General features: G+C 31.7%; 4 protein-coding genes and 1 long non-coding RNA gene across 6 annotated transcripts; 3 read left to right on the forward strand and 2 right to left on the reverse strand.

Moving 5' to 3' along the window:
- Positions 1 to 4,494: 4,494 nt before the first annotated feature.
- Positions 4,495 to 6,954, reverse strand: LOC105254670 (mannose-P-dolichol utilization defect 1 protein homolog). The gene is made up of 6 exons (XM_011263505.3): positions 6,849 to 6,954; positions 6,601 to 6,771; positions 6,150 to 6,215; positions 5,753 to 5,885; positions 5,449 to 5,653; positions 4,495 to 5,331 (listed from the first exon to the last, which is right to left on the reverse strand). Exons 2-6 carry the CDS (start codon positions 6,686 to 6,688, stop codon positions 5,089 to 5,091), a joined length of 735 nt encoding a protein of 244 aa, XP_011261807.1. The 5' UTR covers positions 6,689 to 6,771; positions 6,849 to 6,954; the 3' UTR covers positions 4,495 to 5,088.
- A 2,001-nt stretch (positions 6,955 to 8,955) lies between these two features.
- LOC112638991 lies at positions 8,956 to 10,446 on the reverse strand. Its single transcript, XR_003123245.1, has 3 exons — positions 10,322 to 10,446; positions 9,693 to 9,809; positions 8,956 to 9,375 (listed from the first exon to the last, which is right to left on the reverse strand). It is a non-coding gene; the product is annotated as an uncharacterized LOC112638991 (long non-coding RNA).
- Positions 9,761 to 14,063, forward strand: LOC105254698 (tubulin glycylase 3A). Of its 2 annotated transcripts, XM_011263536.2 has the most exons (13): positions 9,761 to 9,933; positions 10,016 to 10,228; positions 10,349 to 10,569; positions 10,881 to 11,008; positions 11,096 to 11,369; positions 11,469 to 11,682; positions 11,768 to 11,858; positions 12,141 to 12,311; positions 12,472 to 12,725; positions 12,814 to 13,007; positions 13,076 to 13,336; positions 13,407 to 13,610; positions 13,683 to 14,063. In XM_011263536.2, the coding sequence occupies exons 1-13, from the start codon at positions 9,780 to 9,782 to the stop codon at positions 13,911 to 13,913; spliced, it is 2,610 nt and encodes an 869-aa protein (XP_011261838.1). In that variant the 5' UTR covers positions 9,761 to 9,779; the 3' UTR covers positions 13,914 to 14,063. The 2 variants fall into 2 exon arrangements, with proteins under 2 accessions (XP_011261838.1, XP_025267487.1); XM_025411702.1 differs by having other exon boundaries at positions 9,780 to 9,933; positions 10,016 to 10,569.
- An 844-nt stretch (positions 14,064 to 14,907) lies between these two features.
- Positions 14,908 to 16,141, forward strand: LOC112638986 (tubulin glycylase 3A-like). Its single transcript, XM_025411688.1, has 5 exons — positions 14,908 to 15,021; positions 15,098 to 15,500; positions 15,572 to 15,705; positions 15,783 to 15,875; positions 15,959 to 16,141. The coding sequence occupies exons 1-5, from the start codon at positions 14,908 to 14,910 to the stop codon at positions 16,139 to 16,141; spliced, it is 927 nt and encodes a 308-aa protein (XP_025267473.1).
- A 1,176-nt stretch (positions 16,142 to 17,317) lies between these two features.
- On the forward strand, positions 17,318 to 18,086 carry LOC105254665 (tubulin monoglycylase TTLL3). Its single transcript, XM_020028499.2, has 2 exons — positions 17,318 to 17,483; positions 17,588 to 18,086. Exons 1-2 carry the CDS (start codon positions 17,318 to 17,320, stop codon positions 17,743 to 17,745), a joined length of 324 nt encoding a protein of 107 aa, XP_019884058.2. The 3' UTR covers positions 17,746 to 18,086.
- Positions 18,087 to 18,712: the final 626 nt, after the last annotated feature.

An 18,712-nucleotide genomic window follows, 5' to 3' on the forward strand; every position in this document is an offset into this window, starting at 1 on the left:
TATAACATAATTACTTGCAAATGCTATCATTTTTGTGTACTTACAGTGATACAGAAACAACATTACGAGTACTATATTTACAGATAACATCTGTATAATAAAAAAAGCACCAGTCTAATGGTGAAAAAAGGGTAAATATTGTAGACCAGCATAAGTATCAACCAATTATTTCACCGCTCTGTTTCATTAGAGTTGCAATTTTCTTTTATAATATCATAAATATTATAAATAAGATAGAGATTTCCATACGTTTCAAATAAATTTATATATTTTATGTATGTAATACTGCGCACACATATTAAAAGGTGATAATATCGCAGTTATAATAAGATACAATCCTGGCAATGTAGCGATTTTTGGATTCTGAAAATAATTTAATTTGATTTATTTTTGAGAAATGCGCACAATACTTTAGAACAAATTATTTTTGTGCCACGTATTACCTGTGTAAAATTCCACAAACAGTATCACAAACAGTATCACAAGCAGTATCATTGTCTGCGATATATGAAAAGCTTCATCGATGAAATAAATGGTTGAATATGATTGAGATATAAGAAAAGTAATATAGTACTTGTAATGAATAACGTTAACGTGGAATACATAAATATTTTATATTTTAATTTCATATAATCGAGATGAGATAAGACACTCATGATTACTTTAAAAATGTGTCCACAAATATCATGTAACTTCAATAGCTGCACATTCGTCAAATTAATCCTGTTACTTTAAATGAATCACAGCAGCTTGTTTTAATTTAATTTAATCTAACCTAACCAATATTATATGCTTCTCATTAAAATGTGTAAAACTGTACGTCGCACATTTAATACGATTAATATACTACATAATAAAATGTAATACATTAATGAAATAATTAAATATTATTTTTAAAAGCATGATACAATCCAGGCAGCATACGCTTGTGTTTACATTCGACATCCAAAGACAGTGGTTAGGTTAGGTTAGATTAGATCAAACAAATTTATCGTTTAACAGTTGGCAGCCCTACAAGATAGGCTGTGCAGCACTGCGCGTATATAAAATAAATTTGAAATCGCTTCTAGCCTAACCATCTTCACGCGATCGACTTTATTTGAATTGCACGGCATCGCATCGAATTATGATGCGGCGCCGATTTGTTCGAACGTAATTCGGGACATCGCGATGCTGTATAAGCGTCGAATGAGCACGAATTGTCACGCAAATATGATAAATCACATCTACTCACCGTTCACCGGCTGTTCCACAGGCCGCTCCTCCTCGGGACAGTTCGCTCGCCTCGGGACGTCCCATTCCGATCTTGATGCACACGATATCATCAATGCGAACGCGCGATACTTTATTCGGCACTCCCGATATTCGCTCGCATCCGATAATCATCATCAAGGGCGCAAATAACGCGACGCGACTTCGCTCCATCTTCGCGATCGCGCTATCACTGAACTGTGAAAAATAGCTGTCGCGCACTTTCACCGACATATTATGAAAGTCGCGCGATCATCCTTGGACACTTTCGACGCTCTTTCACTCGCGATATTCGTTTAAAAACGGTTAAAAGACGCGAAAAATGCGGACGTACGACGATCCGTGTAACTGCGTATGACTCCGATTCACGTATGACGCGTATGACGTAGCGATCACGCGCTAACATGGCGGCCGAACCAGTGCGCATTCGTTTCTGCGCACTGGTTCGGCCGCCATGTTAGCGCGTGATCGCTACGTCATACGCGTCATACGTGAATCGGAGTCATACGCAGTTACACGGATCGTCGTACGTCCGCATTTTTCGCGTCTTTTAACCGTTTTTAAACGAATATCGCGAGTGAAAGAGCGTCGAAAGTGTCCAAGGATGATCGCGCGACTTTCATAATATGTCGGTGAAAGTGCGCGACAGCTATTTTTCACAGTTCAGTGATAGCGCGATCGCGAAGATGGAGCGAAGTCGCGTCGCGTTATTTGCGCCCTTGATGATGATTATCGGATGCGAGCGAATATCGGGAGTGCCGAATAAAGTGTCGCGCGTTCGCATTGATGATATCGTGTGCATCAAGATCGGAATGGGACGTCCCGAGGCGAGCGAACTGTCCCGAGGAGGAGCGGCCTGTGGAACAGCCGGTGAACGGTGAGTAGATGTGATTTATCATATTTGCGTGACAATTCGTGCTCATTCGACGCTTATACAGCATCGCGATGTCCCGAATTACGTTCGAACAAATCGGCGCCGCATCATAATTCGATGCGATGCCGTGCAATTCAAATAAAGTCGATCGCGTGAAGATGGTTAGGCTAGAAGCGATTTCAAATTTATTTTATATACGCGCAGTGCTGCACAGCCTATCTTGTAGGGCTGCCAACTGTTAAGGTGCAATTTCATTGACGCTAAAAAGTAGCGTCAATGAAAAGGCCGCTTTACACACTAAAAAAGTTGAAACTGTTTGAACTTTATTTTATTGACGCCAAATCTAGAGAAAGAGTAGTGATTTTAATTTGCCGCTGGTTTCTAGCGTCAATGAAATTGCACCTTTAGGATCTTTTTCCTTTCTTTTGCATCTGCATCAATGTTGACAGAGAGGAAGGACAGATGTCATGACATGGTCCGTTTTTAGATGATCCCTGAAATGCCTTCTGTGGATATTAAAAACGTGGACATGACCTACAAAGCCAATGTTCACAAATGTTCTCAGAGGGTAACATATAATATACACAATTTCTGGTTCTGTTCTGTGTTATGTGCATGAAATGCCGATAACACAAGTGCTGTAACGCAAGACGCTTATGTATATTAAATAAATTTTCAATATAAATGAATTTTGTATGGTTTTCTCTCTCTCTCTCTCTCTACATATATATATATATTTAGAAAAGGAATTTGGCGGAATTTCTCACATTACTTTTCTGTGTATCATTGCGCAAATAGTAACAGAATCAAGCACTTTTTTCTTGTATATTCTTCGCTATTTCCTGTAACTGCACTCATTCGTGTAAACACAATTAATTATGATTAGTTAAATATGTAGAACATTTTGCATGATATTTTCGATCTAATCATTTCGGAATAATCACATGAAATTCGCACTTTATTATATCCATAAGAGAACAATATGACATACGAAATTAAAATCACGTTATGCGGCCAATTGCTATGCTTATTGTTAATATAAATAGTATATGCATAAAATCATAAGATTGAAAAATTAAAGCAATGAAAAGTCGTGATATAGCTATTGTTTAATTAATAATTAATTTGTTCTCATTTTAAGAAAATTTAAAATATAAAATACCGAAAATTTAAAATATCGAATGAAGTATTTTTGACTCCAACAAGTATATAAGGATAGACCGATTGGTTAAAAAATTGTAATAAAATTTATGTTTTTGTTCCCTTTATTTTAATTTTTACTCATATTGTTTTAAATTTTTATTTATATTACATTGTACGTCAAAAAATTTTACTGACAATGAAATAGATATTTATTTCGAAAACTGAGCAGTATCTCTCATAAATGTTAAAAATGTGACACTATACTTTCAATTGAATGATCATAAATTTACTAAAAAATTAATTAATTTTAATTAAAATAATTACTTTAAATGATTTTGTTTACATTAGTATAATAACATCAAAGATCGATTTTTACTTCAAGAATATTAAAAAATAATAATATAAAGGGATTTAAACTTCAAGAATTTAAAAAATAATAATATCATAATATATCATAAAAAATACATATTACACACACACACACACACACACTCATACATATAACAGAATGTGTAAATATATTTACTTTTTTCGAAAAAAAGAAAATATTGAAATATTTATACAAAATGTAAACGTAAATACACAATAGTAATAGAAACTCATTGCATATTTCTTTAATAAATTACAAATTGAAATAAAAATTAAGTTACATTATCTAAAAATTAAATATCATGTAGTCATTACAATTATTATTAGAAATAATATTACTTAGCAGCACTTTTTAAGCTTTATAAAGTATGTTACACATTATATATTTAGCTAATTATAAACTCAAAAATTATAGTTTTAATCAGTTCAATTTTTTCTATGATATTGCTTCTAATAATAAATGTAATGTTGATTACATTTTAGTAAAGGTTGGGCAAGTCTGAAATAAATCATAAGTATTTCAACAATATAATCATTTAATATATATATATATATATATATATATATATATATATATATATATATATAAATGATTCATCCAAACCTCCAAACCTTACTTTCAACAATGCATATCAAAAAATTGTAATTTATAAGTTATTATATAACACAAACATATATAAAATATTTTTAAAACCCATTTTAAATAATATGTAATATAACAAAATATTATAACAGAATTATATTTATATAATTTAATTCATTTTTTGCGCGTATAATGTAAAGAACATTTAAAAAGCTAGAATGTATACATACATACAAAATGCATATTAAAACATGTAAATATACATGAAAATATATACGAAATATTAAGTAGATGAAATTCTGTCTCGAAGTTCGTTGCAAAATCATCTAAAGCAGATTTAATTGCTTACAATTTCTTTAAACTATTAAGATATATTATTTTGTTTTATATTTGTTTCGAAAGAATATTTAACAGAGATATGTGGAGGAAATGAATAGTAATATAGTTTTATCTAACCTTATCTTGCATATATTTAAAAAGTGATGTTTTTTAGAGTATGTATTGTCATCTTACATAATGTCTATTGATAAGAGATGATAATACTATTTTATCTTTCAAATTATAAAACGATATTGACTGCTACAACAGGATATTTCAAACTGTTTATATATACTGGCTATTAAAATTGCAACATTATAGTGCACTTTGAATGGCAGCAGTATATATAATGATAATGAACACAGTTCCAAATTTATTTCCTTTATGGAAACTGATTCCTAAGTATTCATCTCTTCAATATCACATTGGCTTCATAAAATATCATTCACACAAAATTTCATACAGCCATGTATATCAAATTTACAATTATTATCGGCTTATATAGATTATCAATTGCGCACTGTATATAAACATTCATATTTCTTTCATTTTACTCTTTCTTTTTAATCTTTTCTTTACTTTTTACACCTACGTTCCAGTAGTGAAGAAGTTGTGCCACTATAACACCATTTGCCAGTGTAGAACACATATACATTGTTATCATAGCTGCATCGCCTGTTTCTTGGATGGAAGTAAAAATTCTCACGAAAGAACCGAAGAAGAGCATAAAACATGTTGCCGCCGATAATTGGCCGGTATGTCCATTGGAATAATTTGTATAGGCTTGTGAAAACTATAATCATGTAAAATCATTGATTAATAATTTATAAAATTTGATACATGTATGAGTGACAAAAAAAATGAGATATTCTCTCTTCCAAGATTTAATTTTGATAATTAAACTGTATACCTTACTAATAAGAACAATTGGTATATTCATTGCTTGGCATGCCCAGAGAATATGAATAGGCGTTAATCCACTATTAGCTGTAAAAAGTACTGCTAAATAAGCAGATAGAAATGCAGTCGCTTTTGCTGTATCTCCATTATAATGCATTACTAAGACTGCAATAATCAAAGTCTGAATTCCCAGAAATACTGCATCTCCCCAGGCACTAAAATTACAATATTATACAATGTTGAATAAAAAATAAAGGTTTTAAGCAGAAGAAAAATTTTTTTTATACATTGTTGTTAATGAATTACTTATTCACCTAAATGGAAATCCTCTCATAAAACTATAAGACAACATTGCAGTAATGGCAAATAAATCTAATAATACACTGAAGACATTAATTCCTTCACCGCTCTTGTTTTTTAGAATTTTTACAATTTGAGGTACCTTTACTAAAAAAGAAAAAAAAGCAAGATAATATGATACATTTAACATACAGATAAGACACATGTATATATAAAATAGCAAAACAGAATCAAGAAATATATATTATATAAACTATAAATAGAGATAAATTTTTAAACTAATATAAATCATAATAAAATTATTTGTTGAAGCGATTATATGGAATCATGATTATTGAATAAAATATTATGCATATATTTTCATAAAGCAATGAAATATTTTTATCTCTCGCTAATAATGATTGTACTAACCAAGCAAAGAACCTCCAATGATGGTCACTCCTAAAAGTTTGCTTAACGTCGCCTTGAAGCATGCGACTGAAACATTTTCAAAATAATCATATTTTATTTGCATACAAGTTTGCTTATTTATAAAGACTAATACAAATTTAATATAATGAAAATAGTCAAGCACCAGTAAAGTGTTATATTTCAATAAATATGGTATTTCTTTATAAGTATAGAGTTGTAAAAAAGTAGAACATGTAAAGATGATTTGATTTTGAAGAATAATAACATTAATTAATCAATCGCAAAGACAAGAGAAAACTTATTTAATAAATTATAAATAAATTATTTATATCTCTCAATTTTAAATTGAGGATGTTTATTTGTAAAACACAACTGAAAAAAGGTTACTTTCACATATGATGAAAAGCTGAAATAAAGTTGCAGTTAATGTTATTGGAATGAGAGAACGTACCGTGAAAAAAATTGAATTTGTCCAAGTATTCCCTCGTACATTCTTGAGTAAATAACAATAATGCTGCTTTTTTAATAAATTGAGCCATATCGTCTGATATATACTACTTGATATTATTTTGCATGGGCATCACACATAGAATGACGAGGAATAATCACGAGTGACTTGGAACTGTTGGCAAAGCGCTTGTCAATCCATTTATTAAATGATTGCTGATTGTACATTTAGATTATTTTTTGCCAACTCACATCGACACATGAAACTTGTTTAGTGGAGGGGCCCCAGCGCACTTAAGAAGTCAAGGACATTTTCTGTCTAAACTGTGCAGGTTCGTAACTACGCATGATCTGATACTTTATTTCATTTCTTTGCGAAAGCATTCTTAGATGCAGTATACAAATTTTTTTTTATAATTAAAGAAAAATTTATAATAATAATAAAACCGACAAATAAAATAAAAATGAGACATGTGAAAAGGGAAAATTAGAAATGGTGAAGATATCATTCACGTGGCCCGTAAAACATATGTGACAGGCCTTGAAAGGTTGAAAGGTTACGAAAGGGAGAGAGAGTCTAAGTTGAGACAGAATATATCCACCTCTCTGTTGAAACAAATTATATATAATTGGTATATATGCAAGACCCCTCCAATATTATATTTTCTTTATCCTGATTGGTCAATTAATTTACCCCACCAGGAGTAGGATTTCTGAACGCATCCTAGCGGTATTTAGAAACTATTATAATATGGCGCGAAACTTTGAACTTTGAACGATGCCCTTGGCTGGTACAAAAGACATATCCCCAAAATACTTGAAAGCACATTAACACATTAAAGACATAATTCTACTTCTTTTTAAGACTAAATCTAAAAGCTGCTGACGTAATACTATCTTTTTTCTTAATAATAAAAAGTGCTAATGTGCTAAAAATTCAAAATTAATATATAAAAATATTATTCTTAATGATAAAAATACAAAAGATACATTTTATTTTAAGAAAAGCAGACAGAAATAATAAATAAGAAATAAATATACGTTACATTATTGCTCAAGAAAATATTACATTATTAATTTTCAAATAGATTCTAATAACAAAACATTCTTGATATATTGTTCTGTTTAAAATAATTGTGTAAAATATTATTATAATATAAGAAGCAATACTACAAAAAATTGCAATATAAAAAATCATTATTACAAAGAATCATTATTCATCTTTAAAAAATAAGTGAATATTATATATTATAATAATAAAAATTTTTAAGGATTTAATGCCATAGGTGAGAAACATTTTTGTTATTGTTAAAGATCGCGTGCCCTCGATCCAAATAACAGTTGCAAGCCAAATAAAAAAGCAAACAAACTTGTTGATAGTTTTAACGACATAGTTGAGAACGACATAGAATGAGAAAAAGACTAAGTAATTGTTGAATATAAAATTAAGTAAGATTTATAGAGAGATTTATATAGATTAACATGTGTAGAAAGTTTCCAAATAATAAATTTATTCTTTTTGCATCAAATAATATTATTATATTTTATGAAAGAGAATTATATGTTTTTCACAGTAATTTATTCATATATGTTTGTTCTCTATGTGTCATTACACGTTTCTTGCGATCTTCACTTTTCCAATCGTCTATCAATGGCAGCAATATGTCAGTCATTCAAATCGTTCGTCCAACAAATTCTCGGTGTTTCGTGTTCTATTAATATTTTCTTGAGTCTCTCAAAATCTCAGAGTATATCGTTGAAGACCTCGCCGCGCGTGCCTCCTATCTTGCACGCGATCAGTGCCAAATTTGGAAATGAATTCGGTCGGTTTCCGAAAATAGACATTATCAGACGACGAGGATCAAACCCCCTGTTGTAATTAACGAAAATATCAAACCGAATGAGCGAGCGATTCATCAGGCCGCCACCTGCCGCGATTTCTCCACGCAACCGGAGATGCAACCGTGTAAGTGGGTCAAAATACACGCAAAGCCGAAGAAAGAGGAGCAGGGTCCGATTAACCGTGCGATTGCTTTGACTTTCTTGCCTATATTCCGATCGGGGGGGTTGCGCGAGAATTGGGCCGCGGGGGTGTACCTGGTACGCTGCTCGTAAGCTCCCGTTCAACCATCACTTGCACAACTAACGTGTGCAGGAACGTTTCATCCACTTTTATTGCCCAGGTTAACGCAATCATTTAGTCTAGTACTTGTTCGTCATATATACGTCACTTCCAACAATTAGAAAATACTTGAAAGCGTGTCTTATACAAGTGCCTTTAATACTTGAAGGACTTTTGTCGAAATTTTTCTTCAAATAATGATTAATTCTTTTAATTTTATATAACTATTATTTGACACACAATTAAAACAATTGACACATAAATTTTAATCTTAAAAATTTTGTTTACCGTCCGACAAAGATACATAGAGTTTCTTGTGACTCAAACTTTTCTTGATTGATCTAAGATGATTGATTTTTTTAATAGTTTTGAGCAAGAAAGGGATTTCATCAGATAATTTTTGGCATGGTAAGATATCAGCGCGATCCAATTACTTTTAACAAGGGCGCCTTAAAACATCCCTGCGGCGCGCGCCTGCGAAATATCAGATTCTACCATCTGACTCGCGTGTCCTCGTAGTCATCGTTCAGTCTTGCCTTTACTTCCATCCGTATATCATCTTTGCTCAGTTTCCTTCATCGTGCGGCAACGCTCTATTTACTTTTCCTTTTGAAAGTAACAATCTTTAATTAGTCTCGCGCGAATACTTTTTGATATCTGCAAGAGATGTATTTATTATTGGACAAGTATCGGGAATTCAACAGGTATCAAAAGTGTCGCAGTGGGTTTTGCTACAATCTGTTTGCATTGAAAATTAAGCATTGAAAATTAAGCACGTTCTTTTCGTATTTGCAAGTTTTGCTTTTGAGATTTTTATAATTTATTTATAATGGAATGGATTTATATAGAATATTTTAAAGATATATCTTTAATAATATAGATTTTGTTATCCTTGAATCAATCTAAGTTGTAAATATAAATATATTTATGCAATAACAGTTTCAGACTAAAATAACGACGCTTTCTTTACACACCTTTTATTGATATCTGCCGTGCGATGAAGAATTCATGAAAATCAGTGATACGCATTTGCGCGGGAAAGTTTTGCGGTTCTCCGCTACATGAATGCCAATGATGGGTCCTCTTCAAACCTGGAAAGTTCAAATGAGAACAAAAAGAATACGAAAGAAAGTACTGAGGACGAAAATGAAAATCCCGGAGAGAAAGTAGTGATAAATACGGATGGAACAAATTGTGATATTAAAATTCTGGAAGGTTGAAAACATTTAATAAAATTATGTTTAACGTAAATAATTAAAAATATCAAATAAATGTACATTTTAAATTTTCTTTATAGAAGAGCCAGAGTGTTCAGAAAATAAAATTGAATCATCTTTAGAACTGCCTTTGGAACCAACCCTTCACGAACGATTTTTGCGTATTAAACAAATCGTGAAGGACGCTATAACTGCCCATCATACTTTTATGATTTATGGCAAGTCACGGGTCATTCGCGATTGCATGCTGAAAAGAGGCTGGTGCGAGAAATTTTATCGTAGAAACAGCGGCGGTAATAAATCACTCGGCAACCTCACAACTTCTAATAGACTTTTTTACTTTAATGAAAAAACTGAACATTTGTACTTTATAATTTATAACTTACATTTTTCAAAAATGATAATTATTGCAGTTGATCAGCATTTTAGCGTCGAATCCAGCCCGGTAGTTTTATTAGCTGGGATCGGTGATTTGAAGGATCACCCAAATGAATATTTATTGATATCAAGAATGCTTACTAATCATACTGTTGACTTCCTCTGGAACACAGGGTCCGATTGGCCCGGCTGGCCCGGGCAAGATAACAAAACTACTGTGTTCAATCGATATTGTCGAGCTGGTTTTACGTCCAAGGTATCATTAGCTCATCATAATTGCTGTACTATTTTTAAAATTCTATTTATAGTCATCATAATCTAAAATTTACAATTCAAAATATAATGCGGAATGATCACTTTTCTAATTTTAGTGTAAAAAATTAGTTGCATAAGTTTTGTGAAAAATTAGTACGCTTAATTCAGATGTTTGAAAAATGTTTGTAAAGTATAGAAGTGTTTAGATAGAGGATGTAGCACGCGTTTGTCGAGAGTAGACAGTTTCGACGAGCGTGCCGACAAATCGTTAGGGAAAAGGTGCATGTACTTCTTCGAAAATCAATTATTCAGGTGGGCTTGTGTTCAAGCGTCAGACAAATGCATTGGTATTACGAAGCTGGAGTGGCCAACACTTTATTTCCACGTTGCTACAACATATGTCAGAACGATCAGATGCACGCCTTTGTCGAGGATTTCCGGTGAGTTGGTCGACTGTCTACTAGATGTATAATTATTCAATTAATACATTGATTAATAATAAAGATTTATAAATTATATTTTATTAGACTTACAGGTTGCTTGAGTCTCTTGAAATGGCTAGTGGATAAAGTCAACATCGAGGACGAAGAAGTTGTACGTTCACCAACTGGTACAATACCTCTCAAGGCTCTCGATTTTGCAATTAAAAGATGTAATGATTATATCAGTGCCCAATCACATGAAGATATCGATCAAGAGGCTGAAAGAGTCTGGTCTCATCAATGGGATCAATTTATTAGCTGGTATTACCAAATTATTCATGGTCAAGCTCTCTTCATTCGCACCAATGTACCTTTTAATGTGAGATATCTGCCGACAAGTAACAATTTTTTTAATTTTTCGTTCACTTTATTTATTATCATGCTATTTATCATTCAAGAAATTATATTATATTTGCAGAAATATGTTCTAGCTTCAAAGCACATATTAAAAAAGATGAGAAAGTATTGGCCGCAGATAGATATGGATGGCATAATGAACATGTGGATCCTGAAACCTGGAAACAAAAGCCGAGGACGCGGTATCGTTCTAATAAACAAATTGGAGGACGTAATGGCGAAAGTAAATCAAACAGGCAAACCAGACACACGATACGTTGTGCAAAAGTACATCGGTAATAAAATTGTCGGATTAATAATTGGAAAGAATAGATTACTCTCAGGCTATTTGTTTTTATAATTTGATTATTTCTCTAATAGAACGACCGTTATTAATTCACAATACAAAGTTCGACATAAGACAATGGTTCATCGTGACATGCGCTCAACCTTTAACTCTCTGGATGTACAGGTACATGATACAAATATACCAAGGATTTTTAGATAAGTCACGACATTTGGTAACATCTGGCTCACGCCAGAACAATTAGCGGCTCGATTGTAAGAAATAAATGATAGAGCTCCGGAACTAGGGTAATAATCAATTTATGCCTCGCTGGCATTAAAGCGACCCTGTTTCCTTGATAGTTAAGTTTGTAGATATAAATATCCGCAGACAATGTACATACAGAATGCATTATCCGCTATTCTCTATTTAATTGCCGCTAGCGCAAGGTTCGCCATTTTATTACAGGGAGAGTTATCTCCGTTTTTGCTCGCAAAAGTTCAATCTGGATGACTTTCACGAGTCGATCCACCTGTGCAATCACGCGATTCAATGCAAATACAATAACTGCGGCGACAGGGACCCCGCTCTACCCGCGGATAATATGTGGGACGCCACGACATTCAAAGAGTTTCTCAAGTACGATTTATATCATATGAAGAATTACGCCCTTCTAAAATTCCTTTAAAACTTTTTAAATGTTCTCTATATTTGTCTCCGATAAAGAATATGCAAGAAGAATTTCTGAACATATAAGATTGAAATAATAATTCTTACGATTTTCATAAAAATTCTTCAGATCTCAAGGTCACGATAACGTATGGGATGAGCTAATCTATCCTGGAATGAAGCAAGGTCTGGTGGGCTCGTTATTGGCTAGTCAAGAGGCTATGGATCGACGGAAAAATAGTTTCGAATTATATGGTGCTGATTTTATGATCATGGAAGACTTTTCTGTATGGCTGATCGAGATCAACAGTCATCCGGACATGAGTTATTCCACTAGTGTCACTACGCGATTATGTCGACAGGTGATGGAAGATACCATTAAAGGTGAACGATAATTTGATTAAAAAAATTGTTTTTCTTTTCTAAACTATTATACAAATGATCATAGTAAAAAATCATATTTGTTCGGTAGTCGTGATAGATTTTCGAGAAGATAAAACTACAGATACCGGAGGTTTTGAATTAGCATACAAACAACGAATGCCGAGCTGCCAACCCTATTTGGGAGCCGCTTTGTCGCTTCAGGGTACTCGTCTTACCACTTGCGAAAAGAAATTGAGTTTGAATCAAGATTCCAAAACCAGCTTAATCGCAAAATCTCCGATGGTGAGTTTATAAAGATAACAAATAATTTAATGTTGCAAATATTGATAGTATTTTATTTGTATTCTTAGACGAAAAAAAAATCGATAGCGCACAACAATATCGGGCCGGTAATCGTCGATCTTATCGAGGAACTAGAGATCCAGCTTGATCAAGAGTTGAATTCTTATTACAACACGGACTCGCCTAAATCGAGACTGGCACTTCCGGCGACAGCACCAACGAAGTCTTCAATTTCTGATGAGAAAGAAATTCTCACAAAGAGCACTTCGGCAAATGCAAAACCTATCAATAAGATAAAGTCGTCAACTTTATCTAAAACTAACGTTCAGGTAATTGAAATTCAATTAAAAAGAACAACATTGAAATGAAAATAATTACTTAATGTTATGTTTCATATAGAATAATCAGATTAAACCTTCGAGAAATGGAAAATCTTCTCCGCATAAACCGGCACGAAAGTTACGTACATTCGACACTGCAAGTAGCAAATTAGATGCATCTCCGACGAGACAAACATTGATATCAAAGATTATGGCTCTTCAGGAGCAATCGGCGAACGTGATGCTTAAATCTGAAAAACCATTGAGAAAAAATGAAGAGAAGGTTCGCGTGCAAATTTCTTATCATTCCATATGTGTTTAGCAATTTTTCTTTTATTTTCCGTTCTTTTATTAGATCATCAAAACTGCGATGCAAGATGCTGTGAAAAAGTACAAAAGAAACGTAACGACTTCACCACAAGTACCGTCACTGCCGACCCTTATGCCAACAACAAAAGCCATCTCTGCGTCAACGATTAAGAATAAAATCCGCAGCTTTCCGAAAAAACGAATGCATCATAAGAAAAATAAAGTTCTAGGAGATATCACCGACATGTATGCTGTCGGTTTAAGTCTGACAAAATAATCAGAAAATCTATCAATCGCGCTTGTTATTTATTCGTTATCTATCTCTTTACTCTTTACTGTTGATCAATTCTCGAATTCTATCTACACAAGTGATATATGTATACAATCAATAAATGTTATCGATATACTACTAATAATTTACTCATACCATCATAAAAGTCTTTATTACATAAGATATCGAAAAATATCGAAACAAAACACAAGTTCTTCGAACGATGAAAATAAATTCAATGCGATTTTCAAAAATTCTTGCTCTTGCAATTTCAATTTTAATTTACATTGTTCAAAATTCTTTATAAAAATATTCTAAAATATCGTGATAAATAAAAAATTTTCCAATGTTAATCCAATTAGCAGAAGCGCGATAATTCCTCACAAATAAAAGAACAAGCTAAGAAATAGATACATGTTAAGAATTTTCGAAGAGGTTACTCAAAAAATGAATAAAAATGACGAAGTTTTATCAAAAATGCTTTCAACGGTTCCCTCAAAAAATCAATTGGAATATTCGAATGTTAAATATCCTCAATTAGATAAACGTTCAGAGTCGGATAAAGAACATCAGAAATTACCTATCGCAAACTCAAAGAATCAAACTGATGAGCTTCAGAAGCCAATCTTTCAAAATCCTGCAGTGGAGAAATACTTGAATGAATCAATGAAGAAAACATTAAAAAGATATAAAAGATAATAACAAATGCAAAGACCAGAAAAATTTAGTAGATAAATAAAATATAAGAAAAATATAAGAAAAAGCTTTGCATTAATTTGGAAATATATGTATCATGCATTTTCAAAGATATTTATTATAACCATGATAAAAAATTCACGTCATTAAACATGAATGTAGATTATCGAGTTATATGATAATCGATAAAAGTAAAACGAAAGCGGTAAAAATTGTCGCTTTCAAAGCAAATTATCAAGTCTGAAGATCATATTTTAAAAGATTATTCAAATAAAAAATACAAAACATTTTTAATTTCAGCAACATGCACTGTGACAGCAATAACAATTCGATTTGTGCAGACAATCAATCTAATAAGTGGCAAATAACTTTAACTTCAAAAAATTGCACAATCAGAAAACATCTGGAAGGTTGGCAGGTTTGCATCGAGAAATTCTATGGATTATATTTTTCTGATTTATTTTACCAACGTTATCAATTTTATAAAATCGTAGATTTATCCAAAAAGCGCAAGCAATGAAGAAAAAAATTTACAATTAGTTCTAACAGTCCCAAAATTGAACATTAATTCGCAATGTGCAGACGAGAGGATCAAAACCGTGGATGCCGAGATTTGTTGTAATCGCGAAAATTTAGAAGAAATATTAGAAGCGAAAGATAGAGAAAACGATCAGGAAAATGGGAATATAATATTGACAGACTATTTAAAATTAGTAACAGATGACGAAGCAAAGATAAATTTTTTACTAAAAGTCTTGACAAGAACCATAATCGACCATAAATATTACGTAATCTGTGGCACGTTTCCGGCTCTGAAAAAACCATTGACAGATAGAGGCTGGCTTGAGAAAAAAGCAATTAGAAAAATAATTTCAACAATACCCGACACATATGAAGGTATTGCATTTTAAAGACTTCGTCATCATTCGAAGGAAATTAACTTGAAAGTTAACATTTTCACTTTACAGATGGCTTGGACCAAATCGAAAAATTGCTTCAAACTTCTCCTGATTTTATATGGTATACGAATAAAAAACCTAATATAAGAATGGATGACAAGACTATTGTGAATAAATTTGCTGGCAGTTATTTTACATCAAAGGTAATTCAAAAGTAATTTAATTCGAAAGTAAGCTGGATAATGTGGAATAAACAATTTTTAATTAATAAAATATTTAGATTGACATGTGTAACAATCTGGAAAATGCTTATTGGTTTTACGAAACCGGAGTGTCAGATATACAGTTTCCTCGATGCTACAATATATATCAAGTATGAATATTGCACATTTGAAAATTACACAATACTAAAAAATATTTATACAATTATTATATACATATAATTATTCCTAATAGTCGGCACAAATGGACGAGTTTATACAAGATTATTACATTACTGCGTGTTTTGGAATTTTAAAGTGGTTTTTATTACTCACCAATTTGGTAGGAGCGAAGAACACCTGGTCCCTGAATGGAACAATCCCCATAGATGCAATTTTGTTCGCTTTGAAACGCTGTATAGAATATATAAGGTTGTAAAAGTATTATTTATATTATACAAAATCATAATTTGTTTGACGAAAATCATTTTCAGTATCCAAACACACGAAGATATAGACCTTGTAATTTGCGAGGATATTCCTCTATCTGCATGGTATCAATTTCTAGATTGGTACTATCAAATAATATACGAACGTGTTTTATTGAAAGAAAGCGAAAAAATTGATATACATGTGTGTATAAATATTATATTATTTTTTCTTATAATATATATAGTATAAATCTTGGAAAGAAAAAAGCGCGATTAAAGAATTTTGGAATTTATAGGATCTTGTAACATCTGTGCGCGATGTAATGAAAACAGTGATGAAATATCGATCGCAAAGTAGGATCGACGGTATACGTAATATTTGGATTTTAAAACCGGGCGACAACAGTTTGGGACGCGGAATTGTTTTGAAGAGTTCTATAGTCGATATCCTCGCCAAAGTAAATCAGGCTGCGAAAAACAATACTGAATATGTTGTACAGAAATATATAGGTACCATCTCTCAAAAGGTCATTCAACATAATAATATAAAATACTTAATAACATATAATATAATGTACTTAACATAATAATATAAAATATTTAATAACATAATAATATAAAGTATACGATAAAGAAATGCAATGTTTAAAAAAAAAATATATAAATTACAATCATAATTTTTGTAGAGCGACCACTGCTTGTCTATAAAACAAAAATAGATATTAGACAATGGTTTCTGATAACAAGTACACAGCCTCTTGTCGTTTGGATGTTCAAGTATTTCATATTTTATGACTTTTCTGTATACTTTAAAGCTTTCAATAATTTAGATTATTTAATCAGGGATATCTTAATACGATTCGCGTCGAAAAATTTCACTCTTAGTGATTTTCACGAATCCATTCATTTGTGCAATACGACTGTGCAGCTAAAATATCGAAAGTTACCGAGATGCAATTCCGATTTACCAAAAGAACTTCATTGGAATCTTCAAGATTTCAAAAATTATCTACAGTATTTATCTTACGAGCTCTCTTACAAACTTTCTTAAAAATTAATAGATTGAATAGTTGGAGTTAAATTGCTGATTTAGATCGCGCGATCAAGAAATGGCTTGGGAAAAAATCATCAGACCAGGGATAAAGCAAAATTTGATAGGAGCACTTCTGGCGTCTCAAGATAATATGGTAAACCGTAAAAACAGTTTTCAATTGTACGGTGCTGATTTCGTAGTGGCGGATGATTTTTCGGTATGGCTGTTAGAAATAAATACAAATCCGCGATTGCATCCGCCAAGCAGCGAAGTCACAGCAAAACTCTATCCGGAAGTCATAGAAGACACGATGAAAGGTAAAAGTAATTTTAAGAATAGAAAAATGGATGAAACATAATGTAAATATATAAAGATTTATAAAAATATTACATAAAATCTCACATCTATTTTAATAATTTAGTGGTCTTAGATCGTCGTAAAAATAAAAAAGCACTATGCGGCAGATTCGAATGTATTTACAAGCAACGTAATCCGTTTTATGGAGTCAATGTCTTGGGGCAAGGTACGAGTCTTGGCATTCGTGGTAAAGGTTTATTTATGACACCGAAATTGTCGTGAAATCTCCAACTCGAACACAATTGTAACATTACTTCTCCGAAAACTTATTTCGCACAGAACTGTTTCAGTTCCAATCATAATCCGTCCAATCCTAATGCAATTTCGTATTAGCATATAAACAATGCGTTATGGATTGCTAGATAAACGTGTTCAAAAAGCACATTTGTATTCTCTTTTTTCATTGCATGACGCGCGATTAGCAGAAAGAGAGCAAGTAATTTATTAGAAACATGTTTATTTTACAAGTAACAATGCGCGGTAGGTATACAATCTTATATACTATAGATATTTTTTTTCACAGAACAATGAATATACATTATTATGATATAAGACAATTATGCCCTTGTTTATATTATTCACGTATACAATCACTTAATTTTATAATTCTTTAAATTGCTATTATTCTTTTAATTTGTCTTTTTATTATAAAATCATTTTATTATTTCTCATTTTGTAGAATAAATATATTTTATATCAGATTCTAAAAATGGATCCTAAAAGTGGATGTTTATGATCATATGATGTGTATCGTTAAATAGTTGCTTAAACATATCATATTATCGTGAAAATCATTCATTTTTAACACACGTTCGTACAATAGATAACTTGTAAAAAAATGAAAAGTATAATGACGATTATTATTCACGATATAAGAAATTACATTCAATTTAACAATATGAAATTAATTTACTATTTTTTGTGATACACATGATCTAATGTTATATGTGATTCATTTCACTGAAATAAAATATTACATTTAATATTAAGATGATAATAAAGAATTTATAATGTACAAATTATACATATATATGTAAATCATAGAACACATTTAAATAGGCTAGAATACACTTACATCAGAAGAACGCGACACTACTATTAAAAAAAATATTTTAAGATATGATATAGTTAAAATTTCTTTTCATTTTCAAGTTTTCTATTTTCATTAAAGATATTACATGTTTTTAAT

Source organism: Camponotus floridanus, unplaced genomic scaffold (genome assembly GCF_003227725.1).
Source record: "Camponotus floridanus strain SB8 unplaced genomic scaffold, Cflo_v7.5 scaffold42, whole genome shotgun sequence".
NCBI classification, from domain to species: domain Eukaryota; kingdom Metazoa; phylum Arthropoda; class Insecta; order Hymenoptera; family Formicidae; genus Camponotus; species Camponotus floridanus.